General features: G+C 33.7%; 1 protein-coding gene across 2 annotated transcripts in view; it reads right to left on the bottom strand.

Moving 5' to 3' along the window:
• The window catches only part of PLOD2 (procollagen-lysine,2-oxoglutarate 5-dioxygenase 2), a 161,431-nt gene that overhangs the window by 5,184 nt on the left and 133,974 nt on the right, over positions 1 to 22,273 (bottom strand). Inside the window, exons 9-16 of one of the 2 annotated variants that reach the window (XM_053710008.1) lie at positions 17,961 to 18,086; positions 16,942 to 17,063; positions 14,568 to 14,672; positions 13,264 to 13,389; positions 10,907 to 11,048; positions 9,114 to 9,176; positions 5,133 to 5,246; positions 3,165 to 3,230 (exon numbers count right to left, since the gene is read on the bottom strand). In XM_053710008.1, the coding sequence (XP_053565983.1) occupies positions 3,165 to 3,230; positions 5,133 to 5,246; positions 9,114 to 9,176; positions 10,907 to 11,048; positions 13,264 to 13,389; positions 14,568 to 14,672; positions 16,942 to 17,063; positions 17,961 to 18,086 (864 nt within the window). The remainder of the gene's footprint in view (positions 1 to 3,164; positions 3,231 to 5,132; positions 5,247 to 9,113; positions 9,177 to 10,906; positions 11,049 to 13,263; positions 13,390 to 14,567; positions 14,673 to 16,941; positions 17,064 to 17,960; positions 18,087 to 22,273) is intronic. The other variant, XM_053710009.1, reaches the window with a different exon arrangement.

The following is a 22,273-nucleotide window of genomic DNA, read 5'->3' as shown; positions in this document are numbered from 1 at the left end:
ACTGGCTTTTTCCCATACACACAGCTCAAAATGCCACAGAGTAGGAGCCGCTATCCTTTTGGAGAGGATCCACTCTGAGGAGGTTTCTCCCGTGTCCAATATATGTAAGTCCTTAAGCAGGGAAAGTATAGGTGGTAAGTCCGCAGGTCCATCTACCCATTCTGCATGCTGATCACTCAAATGAGAGGGCTCAGTGGTAATATCAACGTTGTCTTCAATCAGGACATGTGGGGGTATTGACTGGGATGTGCCGCTCAGCTCAAATGTCAGTAAGTCTACACATACCTCATGTTCCACGCTGTCATCCGACAATTGAGTATACACCTCATCCCCCGCAATACAATTAGGCCAAGCCTGTAGGTGTTGAGCTCCTTTCCGGTCCGTTCCGCGGAGTGCCAGAGTATCATGCGAGGGTGTGGGATCAGCAGTGCAATTGAGATTATCTATGTTAGGTCGCTCATCCACATGAGGTGCCTGAGTCGAATGGAGTGGTTTGCTTGCGGTAGTCTGAGGTTCATTAGGTATGTTCCATGAGAGCTTGCATGCCAATAAATGTTGCTGGTTCTTCTCAAGAGGTAGATTACCACTAATAGGTGAAAATGCCAGGGTTAACTCATGCTCCAATCTCTGGAAGTGGGTAAATATCAGGTGTTGTACGCTTATCTCCCAGTTAAAAGTCATGCTCCTTATCCTCCACGTGGGAGAGAAGACGGTAATCCCTAGAAGGCCTGATTTTTAAACAGCCCAATGTCCAGTTGTTTTCTCCTCTTTATAGCTTTTGTTTGATGCCTCAGGGGTCCTCGTCCTCCCCTCTGGGATTAGGGATATCCTTGCGATATATTAGTCATGGGCTGACGGTCAAATTGAATAAAATTATAAGTAATATCAGCAGAGCTGAAGTGAAGTGTGACCGTACAGATCCCAGGCTAGCTCCGCCCCCCCTATTTTGGATAATTTAATTTATTTGTTGTAATGGTAGCTTTTTTATTTTTTGTAATTCTAGGTGTTTTTATTTTGTGTACTGTTAGGTTTTTTTATTTTGAGAAAGGGTAGGTGTTTTTATTTTAAATAATGTTAGTTTTTTTTTTTGTAATTTAGTTTTTTTTTTGTTTATTATTTTTTTATGTAATTAGTATTTTTATTATGTAAGTGTATTTTAATTGGGGTTAGTTTTTAGTTAAATACTTTGCTTTGTGATGGGTTGGCGGTTTAGGTGTTAATAGGTTAATTTGATACTTTGCAATGTGGGGGGTTGGCGATTTAGGGGTAATACGTTTATTAGGTAGTTTGCAATGTGGGGGGTGGCGGTTTAGGGGTTAATATATTTACTGGGTAGTTTGCGATATGGGGGATAGCAGATTAGGGTTTAACTTTTATTAGTGATTGTGATGGGGGGGTGGCCCCTACCTATGTGTGGCAAGGTGAAAATAGAATAAAATTTCACCATTCTGCACGCGTAAGTCCTTGCGCTGAATATGTAATACCGACTGGCGTTGCCGGTTCTATGTTATTTTATGGGAGTAAAAACTGCGAGCGATGGGTAAAAAATATATGCGCACATCGCACCCCAGATAACCAGACAATATTTTCAAGATTAACAAAACTTAAAGAAATATATTGGTGGGACAGAGTGATGGCAGTTTTTTACATATGGATAGGTGAGTCTTAAAAGGCATATACAAGTATGAACTGTATAATGTATAATTAAAACAGATTGCTTTTTGGCTAATAACACCATGCTTGATTTAATTAGCCTATAAGGTGTACACTTTCTGCAAAAACATAATGGTAGTTCTTTTTGAATAATTTGTTTGGACAGGACACAGAGTGATTTTTTCTTCCATTTTTAAAAAAATTTTTTTTATTTATTTATAACAGCCCCTGAGAAATCAAGTAGAGAGCTAAAAACTGAATTACACAAGGCAGTTCATATTTTTATGTTCAATGGATTAAATAAGCATCATGCTATGAATTAATGTACACAAATCAGAACTTTCACAAAGTATTCACTTCAGACTTTTTATTAGTTTTTTTACTTCTTCACCTATATCTTGTGTTATTTTAGTAAAACATTTTCTTCACATTTATTTTATTTTTAGAAAACATACTCTGGGCAATAAGCCTTTGAACTAGACTTTGCATTTTCTTTAGCGTGTGAGGAAACATTCTTTTATTTTAAAAAAGGACTTTATTGTCCATCAGAGCTGAGATTTGTGTTATTCACACTTAAAGGGATATTAAGCCCAATTTTTTTTCTTTCATGATTCAGATAGAGCATACAATTTTAAGCAACTTTCTAATTTACTACTATTACCAATTTTCATCCTTCTCTTGGTATCTTTATTTTAAAAAGTAGTAATGTAAGCTAATGAGCCAGCCCATTTTTGGTTCAGCACCCTGGCTAGCGCTTACTGATTGGTGGCTACATTTAGCCATCAATTAGCAAGTGCAACCCAGGTTCTGAACCAAAAATGGGCCGACTCTTAAGGTTACATTCCTGCTTTTCAAATAAAGATAGCAAGAGAATGAAGAAAATTGATAATAGGCGTAAAATTGCTTAAAACTGCATCCTCTGTCTGAATCATGAAAGTTTAATTTTGACTTTAGTGTCCCTTTAAGGGGCCAAAGGACAATAAAGTCAAAATTAAGTCAAAATTAAGGGACAATTAAAGTCGAATTGGATAGAGCATGACATTTTAAACAAATTTACACTTTACTTCTATTATCAATTTTCCTTAGTTCTCTTGGTATCCTTTATTAAAGGATACTCTTAGGTGAACTCAAGATCATGCACGTGTGTCTAGCCACCTGGCATCAGTGTTTGCAACATTGTTTATAACAATGTTATACAAAGACACAAACACTGCTGCCATACACTGCTAAAGACACATGCACGCTCCTGAGCTCCTATCAGCCTTCCAAGCTTTACTCTTCATGAAATAATATCAAGAGAACAAAGCAAATTTGATAACAAAAGTAAATTGGAAAGTTGTTTTTTTTAATTACATTTTCTATCTGAATTATGAAAGTTTCATTTTGACTTTAATGTCCCTTTAAGGCAAGTATCCCTTAACTTTTCTGAAATTTCAAAGTCTTGTTAAATTATTGTTTTAAAATTATTTTATAACATTTATTTTATATGCAGATCTTTCACATATACTTACTTGCTCAAAAAAGTTTTCAGTGAATATCCTAGAATAATTTACATTTAAGTACTTTTCTTTCCAGTCCTGTGAAAAACAAAATCAGTTCAGACAATGGTATATTTTTAAATTAAAAAAATAACAGAGCCATTACAGAATACACTTCTCACTTCTTCACCATTTTAAATCCCTTTACTTTATATATATTTAAAGTGAAGGTCCATTTTGATGAATTAGTGCCCGTTTTTTAATAAACCTATTAAAAACAAGAGCACTTTAATTAATCAAAATTGACATTTCACTGTTTTCTTCAAAAACTTACCTTTTAATCCTGGCAGCCGCTCCAGCACTTCCTCCGCCCGTTGCAAGACATCTTCGCGGGTTCAAAATGACGAATCCGGCTTCCTCCAATAACAGCGTTGCATCAGGCCAAGGGGGGGGGAGCTGTGATTGGAGGAAGCCTGATTCGTCATTTCTGACGTCTGCAGAGGCTTCCGATGGCCGGGGGAATCGCTGGAACGGCATTCAGGATTAAAAGGTAAGTTTTTGAAGAAAACAGTGAAATGTCAATTTTAATGAATTAAAGTGCCCTTGTTTTTAATAGGTTTATTAAAAACCGGGCACTATTTCATCAAAATGGACCTTCACTTTAAAGTTAGGCAGATTTAAATGTTGCCAATCAATGTAGCAGATGGGTCTCCAATATGCCATTTTCACATTTTTAGAAAATCAAATTGGATAGGTTATGTAACATTTCTGATGACATATCCTATGGGTTCAGAGTACCATACTACATTATGCTACATATTATTAGAATTGGATTCTTTCAAGAATATCTACACATGAGAACATTTAAGGAACCAAGCACAGCTGGGGATAGTGTAAGTTTGTTTGCATTCCATACATATCTGCTGCAATGACACACGGATACAAGATATTTAAGGCTGGGAAGACATAGATAGCTGTTTGGGGGCTTGTTGGTGGTTGAAGGAACCTTTGGATTTATATGAAGAGTGATTAGCAGAATAGGCACAAATGGGACACAAGTGTTCTGTCTTAATTAACCCATGCACAGCTTACAGTCGGTTCTATACATTGGGTTTTGCTAACAAATATTGCATAAGCCCATATAAAGGTGGAGGGTGGCACTGGTAATGGATTATTATTTTCTACTATGTATCCATGTAATTAAATTCTGGGAGTGTGCAAATACTGATTGGGTTGCCTAGCAACCCTTAAAACCACCAATAGCACTGCAATAGAAAATATATAATTACATTGCATATTTTTTATTTCAAACAATATAAGTGTAATCTTATTTACATTTTGTCATAATTATTATGTATTTACTCTAAGGAGCTGATGATCTAAAGTTATCTACTATAGTGAGGTTATCTAAGAAGTCTTATCAGTACTGCAAGGACCCTCAAATAATAAAAAAAAGGCAAATTATAAATTGAGAGATGTTTATCTTACTATGCAGGGATCTTAATGTGGAGAGATGCATACGTTACAATATAAAGGTAAAAAAGTCCCCAAAGATCTCATGTCATTTCTCTCCATCCCGGCAATTTCTTTTATTATCAGGCACAAATGTCTCACTTGTCTGTCATTTTATAAGTTTTTATCTGTCTAAGCATAATGAGTTTATTTGCATATGCTGCATGCATTATTCTTTCATAGTTTTTATTGTGAGAATGACTGATCTATTTAATTATCCATTTATATACACTTTATTATTTTACCTACAAATATTCATTGTATTCTTCACATTTTCAAGAAAATATTCTAGGGAATACTCAGTACACCTGAGAATACATAGACAAGGGAAGAGTCAATGACAACCTCAGCTCCAGCTCCAATATTAATACTACTGGCTATTCACTAAGGAATAAAAGGGGGTACAATATCACATGAGCTGGTGACAATAAAGAGGCTGTAGATGCTATTTGTGAATTATATGGGGCTATAATTTTACTGCATACTTACCACTGGATTCTCAAATATTTGCCACAGGTCATTGTTGTAGTGAGTAGTATTATAATTGGCCATAGACAGAAGTCTTCCAAATTCATGTCTGTTTGTAATATACATGAAAACACCCTAAGACAAATAGAAATAAATTAGATAGGAACTATGTACATATACACGGTACAATGGATTTGGTAAAGATAGATCCTTTAAGAAAAGTATAGTATAACAAATTAATTTCATAGTGAACTTCATATCCTACATCAGAAAAAGAAAGGAAGTTAATATCAACAAACGTATGTCTGTAGTTCTGAAAGGGTAAAGTGGGTTTATATATAAATTATTTGGGAAATGGGTTGTGCTTGTATCTGAAAAGGCAAATATGATAAAACATGTTAAAACAAATATATTTTCTCATTTTCTATGATGTGTCAAAAATTTAGAGCTTTACAAACTATAGTAAATAGGCCACTAAAACATTACTGTTGAAGCTGAAACAGTAAATACTGGGGACAAAATACTATGATTTAGAGTATTTATGAATTAGTAGGAGAAAGAATAATTAAAAAAAATGTAGTATAGTATTTAACAGCAGTTTTTTTCAGACCAAATTAAATTAATACAGAAAAAGTTATTTTCTTTGGGAAATAAATGCATTTTTTTTTTCATTTTAAATACATTTTTCTTCAAGCTGCAATATTAAGGGTCTGAAAAAAATGATCTGCCAGCAAGTTAATTGATAGGAAATTTAGAAGAAAAGCTTGAAATCATAGCTTTATTAATACTGGAAAATCCTCACAACATCATTAATTTCACTGTTTGCATTTTGCAGATGGATAATGTCTGTTAAACATTTCAAGACTTTTCTTTACACTGAACAGATGATTTTTAAAGGCCAGCAGGAATTACTTGTATACTTCAGATTTCAAACCAAATATATTGTAAGGAAAAAGTGGCTTTATAATCACATAGTTTGCTAAAATTCTCTTTGGCCTCAGTTCAGCTGGCATTTGTCAAACCCACATGTAAGAATACTGGCTTCATTTAGTTTTGGAGCAAAATGTTCATCCGGCTCAAAAGGTATATTTTAAGCTGTTTACACATTATGAGATTTAATTATGCATTTTAAAATATATGTAGTTGAACTGACAAACATTTTTAGATGATAGAACAATCTTGCTAGCTAGACTTGCTGGACAGAGAAGTAAAATAAGCCATCAGCGTTAACAGGCTTTTGGACATTTGTGGGGGGGTATCCAATGCTGATTTTTGTTTATACTGACTTTTTAAAGGAAAAATAAGCACTTATTGTATGAAAGTACTTAAAACAACACTGCTGTCTTACAACAATTAGGCTTTACATTAAAGAACAATTAATTTGTTTTATTTAGCCAAAGTAACTGATCATTTTATTTTAGAAAGTCTCTTAGTTAGGTTTCATCTTTTGAAATGCAAAATGGCTTCCAAGGAAAATGACAGGCTATAAACCCACTCACTGATGGCCTGATTAAATAAACCCCTCTGCTCAAACAAGATTATATAAAATGATCCTCCAGCACTGTGAGATCCATAGTGAAATACTAAAAAATAAGATTTTGCCCCTGGATGTCTGGATGTGAAGGGCAGACAAGACCAGTGCAGTATAGCACTATGTGACATGAGAGTTCTGCTGCATTTACACTTTGTGCTTTGTAGTTTATATTACTTTAGACTTCAAATTAAGTGTTATTACATTTTAACTTTCCACTTTCAATTTTGTATACATCAATGTATTTTGGATTGTGATTTTACAAATTCTAATTATACTTTAACAGTTTCTGTGTAACTTTAACTCAGGCTCATACGTTGCATATTTATGTGTACCTTTTTGCACTTCTATTTAAAATAAAACTGAAAAACTGACAGCTTCAGTTTCCCAGAGAATTCATTAGTTTGGAGATATATTATAGTGCAGACTTCAAAATGGCCTCAATGAAATCTATAAGAAAAAGTGTGTAACCTGGAAGTCCCAGTGAGATGTGAGATGCTTCCATTGAAAGTAATGAGGCTCTGTGGAATACAGAATTTCCCAGGGGAAAGAGAAGTTAACAAGAAAACACCTGAGTCTAATATAAAGTCTTAGTTTGCAGCAAATACACATTAAACTGAAATGTTTTCACTACATTTAACTTGTTTTTGCTAGTAGCTTAGTATATATTACTTTTCTGTCAATTAAATAAGTATATTGTGAATTTTGAGTAAACTTCACCTGCATACAGCTGGTGAGATAGATCAGTGAGACCAGCTTGTTTAAAATGCTTTCACAAGAATTGTTAAGAGAGCTTTAGACATATCCTGGGAACTTCCCTGTTAAGCTCAGGGAACGTTCCTGTCCTTCCACTTTCTGAAGCTGTGTTTTATTCTGTGATAGAGCACATACAAAGTGCAATATAATTTGTAAAAGATACACAGAGATATACAAAGTATGATCCTAATTTGTAACACAGAAACTTTCAAAACATAATCAACATTTGTAAAATCACTGTTGGATCTAAATCTAAATGTATTAAAATATAAAATAGAAAGTGCAAAGCTTAAATGTAATAATGCTGAAAGGAATCCATCTGAAGGGTAAAGTAATTTAAAATACAAAGCACAAAGTGTAAGTGTAAAAAAACTCTCCTATCATGCAGTGCTATATTGCACTGGGCTTGTCTCTCCTTCACATACAAAAATGCAGAGAACACCCCTTAGACAAGTATAGAAAAAAATATTTTAGCATTCAGTGAGTTCATCCCCTGTGAAGTCTGCACTTCAATTTCTCTCCAAGCAGGAGAATCTTTTATCATCAGGCCCAGAGTGAGGTGTCTCCCCCTGCCCCAAAACAGATTTTTTTTCCCACTTGTTTACATGTTTTTTAATATTTTATTATCCCTTTAATGAATGAATCAGCTAATTTTGGTGACTCGTTAGTTTATTAATTGGTTGATTAATTAAGTGCAATTTATTATTCATTTGTAAACAAAAATAATTAAAGGAAATAATTATTTGAATACTTTCCCCCAAAACAATTGCACTTGCCCATCACATATCTGCCAATTACTGCCCATATCCCGCTCCAAATCATTATGGGTGAACACATAGTGCACCAAATGAACAATGTGTTTCTTGTTCCCTAAAAGGCTTTTCTTGGCCTATAGCATCTATAGTTCACATTTTTTGGAAATGCAAAAAATGTGAACTATAGATGCTATAGGCCAAGAAAAGCCTTTTAGGGAACAAGAAACACATTGTTCATTTGGTGCACTATGTGTTCACCCATAATGATTTGGAGCGGGATATGGGCAGAAATTGGCGGATATGTGATGGGCAAGTGCAATTGTTTTGGGGGAAAGTATTCAAATAATTATTTCCTTTAATTATTTTTGTTTACAAATGAATAATAAATTGCACTTAATTAATCAACCAATTAATAAACTAACGAGTCACCAAAATTAGCTGATTCATTCATTAAAGGGATAATAAAATATTAAAAAACATGTTTTTAATATTTGATTATCTTTTCATTGAGTGAGTGAGTGAGTGAGTGAGTGAGTTTTGTTAATTAGATAGTTGACTAGTTAAAACTAGCACTTATTATTCATTTGAGAATAAAAACTTTGAATAGATCATTCGTACAAACATGAATGCCCATGTCTAATATGTGCTTCTGCTGCTCCTTGGCTCAGCAGCTGTGTCCTGCTCAGAGATACTTCTTATCACCAGTTGACAACAGCAATGGAAACTAAGCTATATAGTTTGCAATGCAATGTGTCTAAAAATAAAATGTTATAATTAATGATCCTTTAAAATGTAAAGTGTCTTTAGAAATTGTTTTATATCTTTTAAAATGTATAGAATTTCCTATTTTAAAGTTATTAATATTCTTTTTGTAAGAGAAGAGAGTAACCTTTGTAAAGTGAGTAAAAATAGAAGATAGCACAGATCCAGACTTATGAGAAGAAAAAAATATAATAAAACCTTTGGGGGTCTGAACATATGGAAAGTTTCCGAAGATGGGGAGTCTTTTTCTCTTTGTAAACTCTAAAATGAAGAAGCATCAAGTAAGTTGACTTGTATATCCTCTCATTTCTCTCTGTTTCTAAATTTGCCTAGATTGACTGTGGAGACATGAAAGTACAAATTCACAAATAACAGCTTATAAGGAATGCTGATAAGCTTTAATAGTCTGTATGGACAACATGCAGCTTCAAGCAAAGCTCCGCCCAGGCAGAACATTGTTCGCCATGCCTTTCCATCAGCTTTTTCATGTGTAGGCTAAAAGATCTTGAAAAAATGAAGACATTTTGAAAGAGAGAGTGAGGAAACACAAATCTTTGCTTTGACTACCCAGCATAGCATATCCAAAGCTGTTAGCAAAGATTGGAGCAACAGATGCAAAGAGAGCTGCAAAATAAAGTGAGTGTAAAGACTGGCCTGTTGGAAAGTGCAGACAATATCAAAGTCAAGCCATAAGACAATATCAAAGTCAAGCCATAAGACAATATCAAAGTCAAGCCATAAGACAATATCAAAGTCAAGCCATAAGACAGTACACAAAAGGAATAACAGAAAATTGCAATACTTGCCAACTTTTGGTGTACATTTCAATTAAGTATTTTCAGTATTATATTTTCTGGAAATATTATTGACTCAACAGTTAAATGCATCTCTTCTGGAACCATCAGAAATATAGAGCAAGTGTGAATTTTTACAGAACTGCACATTCACAATTGCATATAAAAGACATAATCATTAAAAAAAAATCTATAAGCTTCCAAGACATTGGTGAACTGAAATAAAAAAGCATGCATATTTATAGTAAACCAAATTGTTTACATTCATCCTAAATAATTTGACATGATATGTGTAGTTTATATAAGTGGACTTAAGTAATGCAGTGTACAGTAAGTACTCAAATATATAGCTTGTTTATGTACATCTATATATATTAGCCTCCTTCTGTAAACATGCATGCCTCAGCTAGTAATTCTATAGGGATAAAGTGTACATTAAGGGTATTTGAAATGTATATATTGTAGGGAATAGACTTCCATAGTAATTTCCCTTGAGAGCAATTTGTTCTGGTAATGAAGGCTGTATTTGTAATTTTCCAGAAGTTTCTAATGCAGGTGCACACTACAGCTGTTCAAAATGAAAACCAAAAATTACAGCAAACTTTAACTTATAAAAATTGGCTAGTACTCGCACTTAAAGGGACAGTCTACACCAGAATTTTTATTGTTTAAAAAGATAGATAATCCCTTTATTACCCATTCCATAGTTTTGCACAACCAACACAGTTATATAAATACACTTTTTACCTCTGTGATTACCTTGTATCTAAGCCTCTGCAGACTGCCCCCTTATTTCAGTTCTTTTGACGGACATCCATTTTAACCAATCAGAGCTGGCTCACCTGAACTCCACATGTGTGAGCACAGTGTTATCTATATGACACACATGAACTAACACCCTCTAGTGGTGAAAAACTGTCAAAATGCCCTGAGAGAAGAGGCGGCCTTTAAGGGCTTAGAAATTACCATATGAACCTCATAGGTTTAGCTTTAAACTAAGAATACCAAGAGAACAAAGCAAAATTGGTGCTAAACGTAAATTGTAAAATTGTTTAAAATTACATTCTCTATCTGAATCATGAAAGTTTATTTTGGACTAGACTGTCCCTTTAAAGCAGAACACTTAAAGCAGCACCACTGGAAGAAAGGGAACAATTTGTACTTTATAAAGGTGTGTTACCTGTTGCTATGTCTTACCATTTCCCTTGCATTTCTACAGAGAGCCATATCTGGATCCAGTCTATCCAAAATGAAATGGTTTTTCTCCTTTAATTCTGACCGAAGAGTTTCTCCTTTAATCAAATACACATTGGCCATGTATGGGACATTCCATAGACCACTAAAGACCAAATTAAAAATAAATCGTAAAAAATAAAATTATAATTATTTAATCCATATAACACATACTAAAATTAAATGTATACCATAAAACATGTTTTTCTTTGTTTATTTAATTCTAATGTTGCACAAATGCAAACTAGTTTAAATAAACTGGTAAGTTATAGGTTGGAATTTGTTTAGGGTATAATCAAATCAAAACTTGTTTATTATAATGTAAATATTATAAAAAATGACAAATACTTTAGTATTTTAACCATAGGCAATTAACTTTAGCAGTAAGAGCATGGCTATCATGTATACAGTGATTAATAATAATGAGAACCACATAATAATAATAATAGCTTTAATTTAGAAAAACTGAAATATAAATATCTAATAATATTTTATTATCAACATTATGAAGGTTGTTCTAATTTCCTAGAAAGCTAATATTGGTGAACTTTTTTTTCACTGTTTAGGGCTCCATGTAAAAGTTAATATATGAACAATAAAATTTCACGAACCATAAAGGGATAAGTGCCTTGCCCTTGTGTTACTATTTGATGTATAACACCTCTACTAGAAAGATGAGCATGTGAGCTTACATGCTGAAGGAAGAACAATATAGATTAAAGGGATACTAAACCCAAATTTCTTTCTTTCATGATTTGGATAGAGCATGCAATTTTAAGGAACTTTATCATTTACTCCTATTATCATTTTGTCTTCGTTCTCTTTGTATCTTTATTTGAAAAGCAGGAATAAAAGCTTAGGAGACAGCCCATTTTAGGTTCAGCACCTGGGAAGCGCTTGCTGATGGGTGGATAAATGTAGTAACCAATCAGCAAGTGCTATCCAGGGTACTGAACCAAAAATGGGCCGGCTACTAAGCTTTCATTCCTGCTTTTTCAAATAAATATACCAAGAGAATGAAGAAAAATTGAAGTACATTAGAAAGTGTCTTAAAATTGCATGCTCTATCCGAATTATAAAAGAAAAATATTGGGTTTAGTATCCCTATAATGTAGGTTATATGCATCCCTGAAAAACAGTGGAAGTTGAGGCAATTATATAAATATAATTTCTCCCTCACAAATGAGTACTGAGTCATTGGGGCCGAATTATCAAAGGTCTTGCGGACCTGATTCGACAGTGTGGATCAGGTCCGGAAGACCTCGCTGAATGCAGAGAGCAATATGCTCTCCGTATTCAGCATTGCACCAGCAGCTCACAAGAGCTGCTGGTGCAACGCCACCCCCTGCTGACTCGCGGCCAATCGGCTGCCAGCAGGAGGTGTCAATCAACCCAATCGTATTCGATCGGGTTGAATTGCAGTGAATCCTGTCCGCCTCATCCGAGCAAGCGGACAGGGTTATGGAGCAGCGGTCTTTAGACCGCTGCTTCATAACTGCTGTTTCTGGCGAGTCTGAAGACTCGCCAGAAACATGGCCCTTCAAGCTCTACTCGGAGCTTGATAAATGGGCCTCTATGTGTATATCACCATTTGCAAATCTAAATTAAACTCTTAGATTGTTTATCACTTAAGGGACACTCAAGTCAAAATTAAACTTACATGATTCAGATAGAACATTCAATTTTAAACAACTTACCAATTTACATTATCAAAATTTGCACAGTCTTTTTTCGTTTAAACTTTTTGAGTCAATAGCTCTTACTGAGTATGTATGAGCAAGAATTCAGAGAATATACGTATATGCATTTGTGATTGGCTGATGGCTGTCACATGATACAGGGGGAGTGGAAATATACATAACTTGGAAATTTGTCCAAAAAAAATCTACTACTCATATGAAGTTCAGACTAAGTGCTATTGCATTGTCTTTTTTGTATCATACATTTGTTCATAATGCAAATCTACTGTATTTACTGGTCCTTTAGTCAAATGTCCTCACAAAATATGCACAGCCTAATACAAGATAACCTGATCGGTATCGCCAAGCTTCTCAGGTTATCATATTTGTTACAAGTCTTAAAAAGATTAAAAAGATTAAGAATTCAAACTACATAAATGATAAAAACACTTTCAGAAAATGTATAGATTATGCTCTCCCTAAATTAAAACTATACATTTTTTACATTTCATATATAGTATTGGATATTTATTTGATTTCTTCACATCGTGTTTTAAAAAAGCCACATTTTCTATAATGCATACATCATCCAATCTGTATTTGCTGTACCACATTTCATATACTGTAGCTAAAAAGACTTACACTTTGTTGCTTTGTACAATATCTATATAATCTTCAGATCTTGCATAGTATCCATCTGCACTTAGGGAACCCCAAAAGTTTGACCATAATTTTCCATGTCGAGTTACAAGAGGAGCAATTATCTTTCTACAAAAATATAAAGGTAATCGTTTTATGTTTTAAAAACCATGTAATGCCCCAATGTGACATTTTTAAAATGCTTGGAATAATATTTTAAACACATTCCTCCTCCTGTGAGGCATATATTCATAAAAAAGTGTACAATTGTTGCTATTCATCTTTCCATGTTCACTAGACCCACTTTTGTAGGTTTATCTACCTAGTAACTGTACACCATGTGATACTGTTAGTTGTAAATAAGATGAAAACTAGCATTGCTCATTAAAAAACAAACAAACAAAAAAAACATTCCTTGTATTATTTAAATGTTTATATTTGGATAGGCAAAGAACTAAAAATAAAAGGCCAGATTACAAGTGGAGCACTAAAAATCATTTTTGTGAAAGCGATATTTGTGCTACACTGAGTAATACCAGCACACGCTAATGTGCGCTGGTATTACAAGTTGACAGCAATGCATTCACTTTGCTGGGAAGCATTGCACTGATGTGAGTGCGCTTCCATAAGCTCCTATGGGATCCTTGTTCTTATGCTGTGAGACACGGCATGACAACCCATAGCGCAGCGAAGGGGGTAAGTCATGCAGCGATGGCAGTAAATTGTAGATATATATGTATGTGATTATATACATATATATTTATGTGTTTATATGTGTATATACACATATTAACACATACATATATATGTATATATACATATATATTTAATGGAAACACACAATTGCCATAGGCACTTTTAAACCCTAAACCCGCCACATTTAGCTCCTAAAAACTGCCTAGTGCTATATATTTTTTTTTTTCCATAAAAAACTAAAAGACCATCTATTTTGGGGGCATTTGGGACAATTTTTGAAAATAAACCAGAGATCTGATCGCTGGTTAATTTTCTGAGCGTTAATTTCTACAGCAAGTTCACGGTAAGAAATAACCAGCTACTAGTAATGCGAACAATAAATTAGCTCTCCTCTTGTAATCTAGCCCAAAATATGTTATATTTGCTAAAAAGTACTTTTTCATAAAAACATAATTATAGCAAAACATGAAGAAAAAAAAACATAACGTATTGATCTAAAACATTTCTAAGCATAAATATTTTTATTACAAATTTGAATAATTATTTTTAATTTTGATTCACATTCTCTGAATTATAACAAAGAATAAATAATGTTTAAAAAGGATACCAACCTGTTTTGTTCAATTAAAATTTTTAAAGTTTTTGGGTTTGTTAAAGCAACATCGGCATCTAGGTTAAAGTAATAGCTGCAGTCTTTATCCTGGCGGCATATGTCCCTAAACATGAAGAAAACAGAGATTTGAAAAAGATATGTCACTTCTGTGCAAAAATGATACAAAATGGTATAATATTAAAGGGACAGCCTAAACCAGAATATTTATTGCCTTAAAAGATAGATAATCCCTTTATTACCCATTCCCTAGTGTTGCATAACCAACAGTTAAATTAATACACTTTTTACCTCTGTGATTACCTTGTATCTATGCCTTTGCAAACTGCTCCTTATTTCAGTTCTTTTGACAGACTTGCATTTTAGCCAATCAGTGCTGGCTCATAGGAACTCCATGTGCGTGAGCACAATGTTATCTATATGAAACACAGGAACTAACACCTTCTAGTGGTAAAAAATTGTCAAAATGCCCTGAGCTATGAGGCGGCCTTCAAGGGCTTAGCATATGAACCTCCTAGATTTAGCTTTCAACTAAGAATACCAAGAGAACAAAGCAAATTTGGTGATATAAGTAAATTGGAAAATTGTTTAAAATTACGTGCCCTATCTGAATCATGAAAGTTTAATCTACACACATAGCAAATTAAAGAGACATGAACCCCAAAATCTTTCTTTCATGATTCAGATAGAGCAAACATTTGTAAGCAACTTACTTCTAATATTACTTCTGTTATCAATTTTGCTTTATTGTCTTGGTATTGTTTCTTGAAGTAGCAACAATGCACTACTGGGAGCTAGATGAACACATGGTAAGCCAATTACAGGAAACATATATGTGTAACTACCAATCAGCAGCTAGCTTCCAGCTTCTGAGTCTACCTAGGTATGCTTTTCAACAAAGGATACCATTAGAACAAAGAAAATTAGATAAAAGAGGTACATTGGAAAGATGTTTAAAATTTTATTCTCTATCTGAATCATGAAAGAAAAAATGGGGTTTCCTGTCCTTTTAAATTATTTTTTAAATTGCATTAAATAATAAAGCTAGAAAATAAAAAAACACACTCATACCATCTTAATGTCATAAAGGATTATGTGTCAATAAAAAAATATTTATATATGTGTGTGGAAATGTGTGTGTGTGTCTATGTGTGTGTGTGTATATATATATATATATATATATATATATATATATATATATGTGTGTGTGTGTGTGTATGTGTGTGTATATAAATAAAATAAATAAAATAATCTGCAATATCATTCTGCACTAGATTATATACAGACATTTGTTGTAAATTGCAATTTATACTTAAACTACATGTTTCTTAAAAACATAAAACTGTTCGTATAAATTTAAAATCATCTAGTTTAGAAATGGTTTTGGCACTGTCAAAAGTTAGGATTGTACATTTGTTTACTGTCAGATTATCTAAGAAGCATTAAATTTGTCTTTTTACTAAATTATTAATTTTAGGTTAATAATATTTACTGTTAGTAAGGTCAATTTGTTTAGTGTGGTATATATACTTCTGTATATATTTAGTTAGAAATAAAATAATTGTTTTATGTAATTTTTGATCAGAAGTGCAATATGGTTAATTCCAGCAAAAAATCATATGTGCTTAAGATGCCCTGAAAATTGTAGACATAGATATGATATTTGTGCACTGACATAGCTATGATATTTATGCTCTTTTTATGTCACATCTGTCACTAATAAGTTAAAGGGACAGTCAACACCAGAATTTTTGTTGTTTAAAAAGATAGATAATACCTTTATTACCCATTCCCCAGTTTTGCAAAACCAACACAGTTATATTAATACACTTTTTACTGCTGTGACTAGCTTGTATCTAAGCATCTCCTGACCGCCCCTAATCACATGACTTTTAGTTATTATCTATTGGCTTGCATTTTAGCCAATTAGTGCAGTGTCTGCCACAACCCACGGGCGTGATCACAATTCTATCTATATGGTTTACCTGAACTTCTCTCCCCTGCTGTGAAAAGCAAATACAAAGCATGTGATTAGAGGCGGCCTTCAAGGGCTTAGAAATTATCATATGAGCCTTCCTAGGTTTAGCTTTCAACTAGAATACCAAGAGAACAAAGCAAAATTGTTGATAAAAGTAAATTGGAAAGTTGTTTAAAATTACATGCCCTATTTGAAAAATAAAAGTTTTTTTTGGCCTTGACTGTCCCTTTAAATAACCAAACAAATAGACAAAGTACCAAGTGCAAATGACATGGGTGAAAAGACAGACAAGAAAAGAAATGTCATACACATATAACAAATTTGGATATATTATTTTGTAGACCATTCGTGTGAGAAAGAGGAGAGGAATATATACTTAGTAAATTAAATATATTACATTCCCATATTCCTTGCTTCTGCTTGACTTAGCATTTCCTCTGGCCCAACAACCTTTAATTTCCTATAGACACCCTTGGCTTCTTCCCAAAACTTCTGAATGTGTTTTTCGTGATAAACTTCCTGTAACAAAAAAAACCCTAATTTTCATGAAAATGAAGCAATGAACTGGTGGTTTTATTGTGCAAATAATATTTTTAGATCATAAACTCTGTCTTATAGTAATATTGCAATTTACAGGCCACATCATGACTGAAAGTAATTGAGGGCTACAGAGTATTGGCACAGAAATATTGTAATAATTACATTTTGTAATAATTACATATTGTATATAAGATTTACAAAGGAAAATAAAGGAAAATAATTGTTCATCTTTACTGCGTAAACTCAAATGTTCCGATTGGTACAGATAAACTTTCAGGCATTGAAAAATGTGTTTAAAATTTAGGAGCCAATAATAATATTTAGGAGCCATACATACTTTTAGGAGCCAGACAGTAGTATTTGTATATGGATATATGGAGAATAACCCAAACATTTAGCTAGGGATATATTTCCTGGGTTTGTCGAGCACTGAACTATTTGAAGGAGGAAATCAAACACACCAAAAGAAAATTACATTTTAACTGTGCACCAGCCTTACTACAAACAACAAGTAGAACCAATAAAACATAATTACATTAAACAAATTGTAATGTTAATTTACAAAAGCATATTGTCCTTTACGTTTAATGGCTAAAATAATATAAATAGAGCAACAGTTGTTTTTAAATCTCAGGGCATTCATTTAATAGTTCTGGGTTTTCATCTCTTATCTTACTTTAAATTTGCATTCTAAAAAATAGATGCAGGAAACATTCTGTTGAAACTTACATGCTACAAAGTATGAAAGAGCTTTCATTCAATCAGGGAACCAAAGACATATGATAAAATATCAGTATATTTGCAAATTTAAAAAAAACCCTGAATGTTTCCCAAATTTACAACCGAGTATAATGTCAGACATTTTCAGGTACTTACGGCGTTGTGAATAAAGATATCCATTTTTTCTTTAGGGTATTCCAAAGACATTAATTTGCTGAATAATTCAGACAGGAATGGAGTGGGCTGTTCAATAAATATCCCAACTGTAACCTTTGGGTAGTCCTAAAAATATTTAAATATTGGTTATAATACATTTTAAATTGATTTATGTAAAAAATTAAATGGACATAATACACTAGATTTTTTTTGCCTAAATGTTTTGTAGATGGTCCATTAATATAGCCTATACAGCCTTTTTTTTAATGTATAGTTTTGCTTATTTTTAAATAACATTGCGCTGATTTTCAGACTCCTAACCAAGCCCCAAAGTTTTAGGAGAATACTGATGTATACCTACACCAGCTTGCTCCTGTTTGTATAAAAATTATTTTCATATGAAGAGGAATAGTTACTTTAAGTGTTCAAAACCATTGCCATACTAAATGTTAAATACATTATCATTAAAAAAGGAAAAAAGAACCACTAACAGTCAAAGCCTGAATAGCGTGGGTAAAGGAAGTTAAATTTGGCTGCATATTCCCAATTTTCTTCTTTAATATGAATACAGCCCACCTACAGTTTCTTATTGTCACTACAAAGTATACAGATGGGGGTTTATTTCCCATAAGCCATGGTTACAGGGCCGGCTCAAGACACTGTGCTACATGTGTCTAAGAATTTAATAAAACCCCAAATCTCCACCCACCACAGTCTAAACCACTAGTTTTCAAATTTGTCATCAGGCTTCCCCAACAGGCTAGATTTTCAGAATTAGTTTGAATGAGAGCAGACACAATAACCATGTTTACAAATCAACTGATATTTTCACCTGCGCTCTAGTTCATATATCCTTAAAATATGGCCTGTTAGGGAGGCCTGAGGCGAAGTTTGAAAACCAGTGGTCTAAAATCAACTATAGTCAGTTGTCTCAGATCAGCAAATTGAAATTTCCCATAACTTCATGCTGGAGCTCATAGGAGAGACATTTTTCTTTAAAAAATAATAAAGCTATGTACCACCATTGTCTAATGCCACCTGGGTCTTGCAGTACCACCTGGTCTAATTATAAAGTCTCCCCAGAATCGTAATTGTATTATATCCATTCACCCACTTGACCCAATTAAAGAAAAGAGTTTCTGGCATCATAAGCCTTTCCTATCCATAATCCTCATTTTACCAATTCCACCCAGTAGCACAAAATAAATGTTGTGCCACTACCGCTTAAGGAGTTATAAGGATCACCACTGGGAAAAGTAATCAATTAAAAAACTGGACTCAATGGTTTTAAAAATAAATTAAAGCTTCTTTGCTGTGGAAAAAAAAAGATGAGAAAATAGACATGAATATAAAACAGTATTATAGAAAGAATGAAGGAAATGAAACAGAAAGAAAGAGAAGTGAGACAGAAAAGAGTCAGACACAGATAGACAGAATATTGAATAGACTGGTGTGGTAGAAAGAAGTGTGTCTGTAGAAAAAGAAAGGCAGAAAAAAGATGGGCAAGTAAAAAACTCTTTGCAAGAAAAGAATGCAGAATATGTTAAGAAAGAAAAACAGACTATCATACAAATAAAATATTCTTAATCTGCCTTTATAAAGGGACATGAAAGTACAAAAAAGAAAATGCTCTAATATATTAGAGAAGTTGACTATTTTACCATTGCTTGCATATAACAATGTGTTGTTGTAATAATAATAATAATAATGTGATTATCTTTACATACTAATTTGCCTAATTTCTTCATTTCATACATTGGGGTGTCATATTCCCTTATAAAAGAGTATTAGCAATCTCCTGTGTATAGTGTCAAGAGTGCCTATTTTATAACCAATAATAATCTTCCATAAGTAGCATCATAGGTTTCTAGATTTGGAATTAAAATAAAAACCCTATAAGCTCTGAAAGCATTTGCAAGTGCCAAAATAAAACATTGTATCCAAATCAGACAGCAGCCTTATTACAGTGTTGAAAATGCTGACTTTATAATACTGAAATGGGAAAAGAAAAGAATAAACTAAAACATTTTCAGCTGTCATAAATAAAAGATACACAAGAATAAAGAACCTATTGTTAGAAGGGTAATTCTTAGGATGTCTGCCTTTTTCTGAAAATCACTTTATGCTGATACAAAATAATATAATTAAAGGGACATAAAACAAGTTGGGCTAGTGACAAAATATAATAATATATACCGGTACTTTTATTACTTTACCTGCAAATTTATACTGCAGTGCCCTCCCCATTAACCTTTTCTTTTAAGTTTTCAAATTGTACAGTTCTAACTCCCCCCCCCCCCCCACACACACACACACACATTTCCTTCTATGGCTGTATCTAGATTTGGTAGAATGTAGAAGTGAACACTCATTATCTGCTGGAGCATGCCTAGAAGCCACTGGGAACTCAGTTGAAATACAATGTTTACTGATGCTAAACACTGATAAGGGGGGTGGCTCAGACTACTCCAGACAGCATGGCTATGTAAGTAATTTTGCTTATTTTTGAAAATAATAACATTTTTTTTAATGCAAACTTAAAGTGAATGAAAATTTTGATGCTAAAGTGCCCGGTTTTTAAAAATTCAATTAAAAACAGGGGAACTTTAATTCATCAAAATTTACATTTCACTCATGTTTTGAAAAAATACTTACCTTTTAATCTTGACAGCTGATCCAGCTTCCTCCACCCGTCGCAAAGCCTCTTCCTGTGTCTAAAATGATGAATTTGGCTTCCTCCAATCACGGCATTGAATCAGACACTGCTTACCCCGGGGGGGGGGAGCCGTGATTGGAGGATGACCGATCCTTCATTTCTGACATCAGAAATGGCTTGCGACGACCGGGGGAAGCTGGAGCGGATGTCAAATTTAAATGGTAAATATTTTTTCACAACACAAGTGAAATATAAATTTTGATGAATTAAAGTACCACTGTTTTTAATCAAATTTTTAAAAACCGGGCACTTTAGCATCAAAATTTACATTCACTTTAAGGAATAAACCAAAGAAGAGCACTCAACAGAGAATGAGCCACGTTGTGGACAGAGCCACCAGCAGAACATATTTAAAAGTGATGAACTTTATAAGATATGTTATGCACTTTGAGTTTTTATAGATAAATGTAATCTTTAAAGACACATTATATTCTTTCCTAGCTTGAAAGAACAAATCTGAGACTGTATAAACCTCACACTGGTGATTATTTCTGTTACAATTTTAAATGCAGAACATTTTAAATATTAAAATATACTACAGTCTCAATCTTCTTTTTCCTGAAACAAAAAGGTAGAAAGACCATTAGAGGAATGTATCTTATTAATGAAGAGGGTACTAAGGGGCCAAATTATCAAGCTCCGAATGGAGCTTGATGCCCCTGTTTCTGTGCGAGCCTTCAGACTCGCCGGAAACAGCAGATATGAAGCAGCAGTCTAAAGACCGCTGCTTCATAACTGGGGATGGGTGAATGTGTACATTTCCGAATTCGAATGTTAGAACGAATGTTATTACCGAAATTCGAATTACAAATCCTAATGTGGATATGAACAAATATTCTTAAAAATTCTATAATTGAATGCTATTAACAGTTTTAGAATGTCACTTTCGAATTCAAATGTTTATAATTAGATTGAATGTCCACATTCGAAATTTCGAATTTAACATTCTATTTAACAATGTAACCAGCCCCCACTGCTAACATCCCTACAATAACTAGAAGCTATTTTAACCCCTTCACTGCAGAGGGAATGACCACCTATACGCCCTCACTTCTGCACTCCTTAAGACCCCAAAAAGCGGTCGCAGCACTCAGTCCCTCACTAGTGGCTACCCTAAAATCACTCAGCATTTTCAAAGGGACCGACAGGGGCTGTCGTGGAGGAAAATCAAGATTTAAAGTTCTATATCCTGACACTATCACAGCTGCCCCACCACCCTGTCCCCCCGCAAGCCCAATTGAAGTGATCCAACCTAAAAGCCACAAAAACTGCACTATCGAATCAAGAAAATCTCTTTGTGTGATCCCTATTAGAAGACACGTTGTCTCCAAAGTACAGAGCAAAAACTCAGAATCCCAAGACTGTCCTATCAGAGCAATCCTATGCAATGCCAGATCAATAAAGAACAAAACAGCTATTATTTCCAACCTTATTGAAACATGTCAATTAGCATGCATCACAGAATCATGGTTAGATGAAAATGCAGGGCCTATTCTAGAGGCAGCTATTCCAGACAATTACACAGTGTTCCACCACCCGAGACAAGATTGCAAGGGAGGCAGAGTTATGATCTGTGCAAAATCATCCTTAAATCCCA

Source organism: Bombina bombina, chromosome 4 (genome assembly GCF_027579735.1).
Source record: "Bombina bombina isolate aBomBom1 chromosome 4, aBomBom1.pri, whole genome shotgun sequence".
Classification (NCBI taxonomy): Eukaryota; Metazoa; Chordata; class Amphibia; order Anura; family Bombinatoridae; genus Bombina; species Bombina bombina.
Note: the sequence above shows the minus strand (reverse complement) of the source record. Positions and strands in the feature narration are given on the sequence as shown.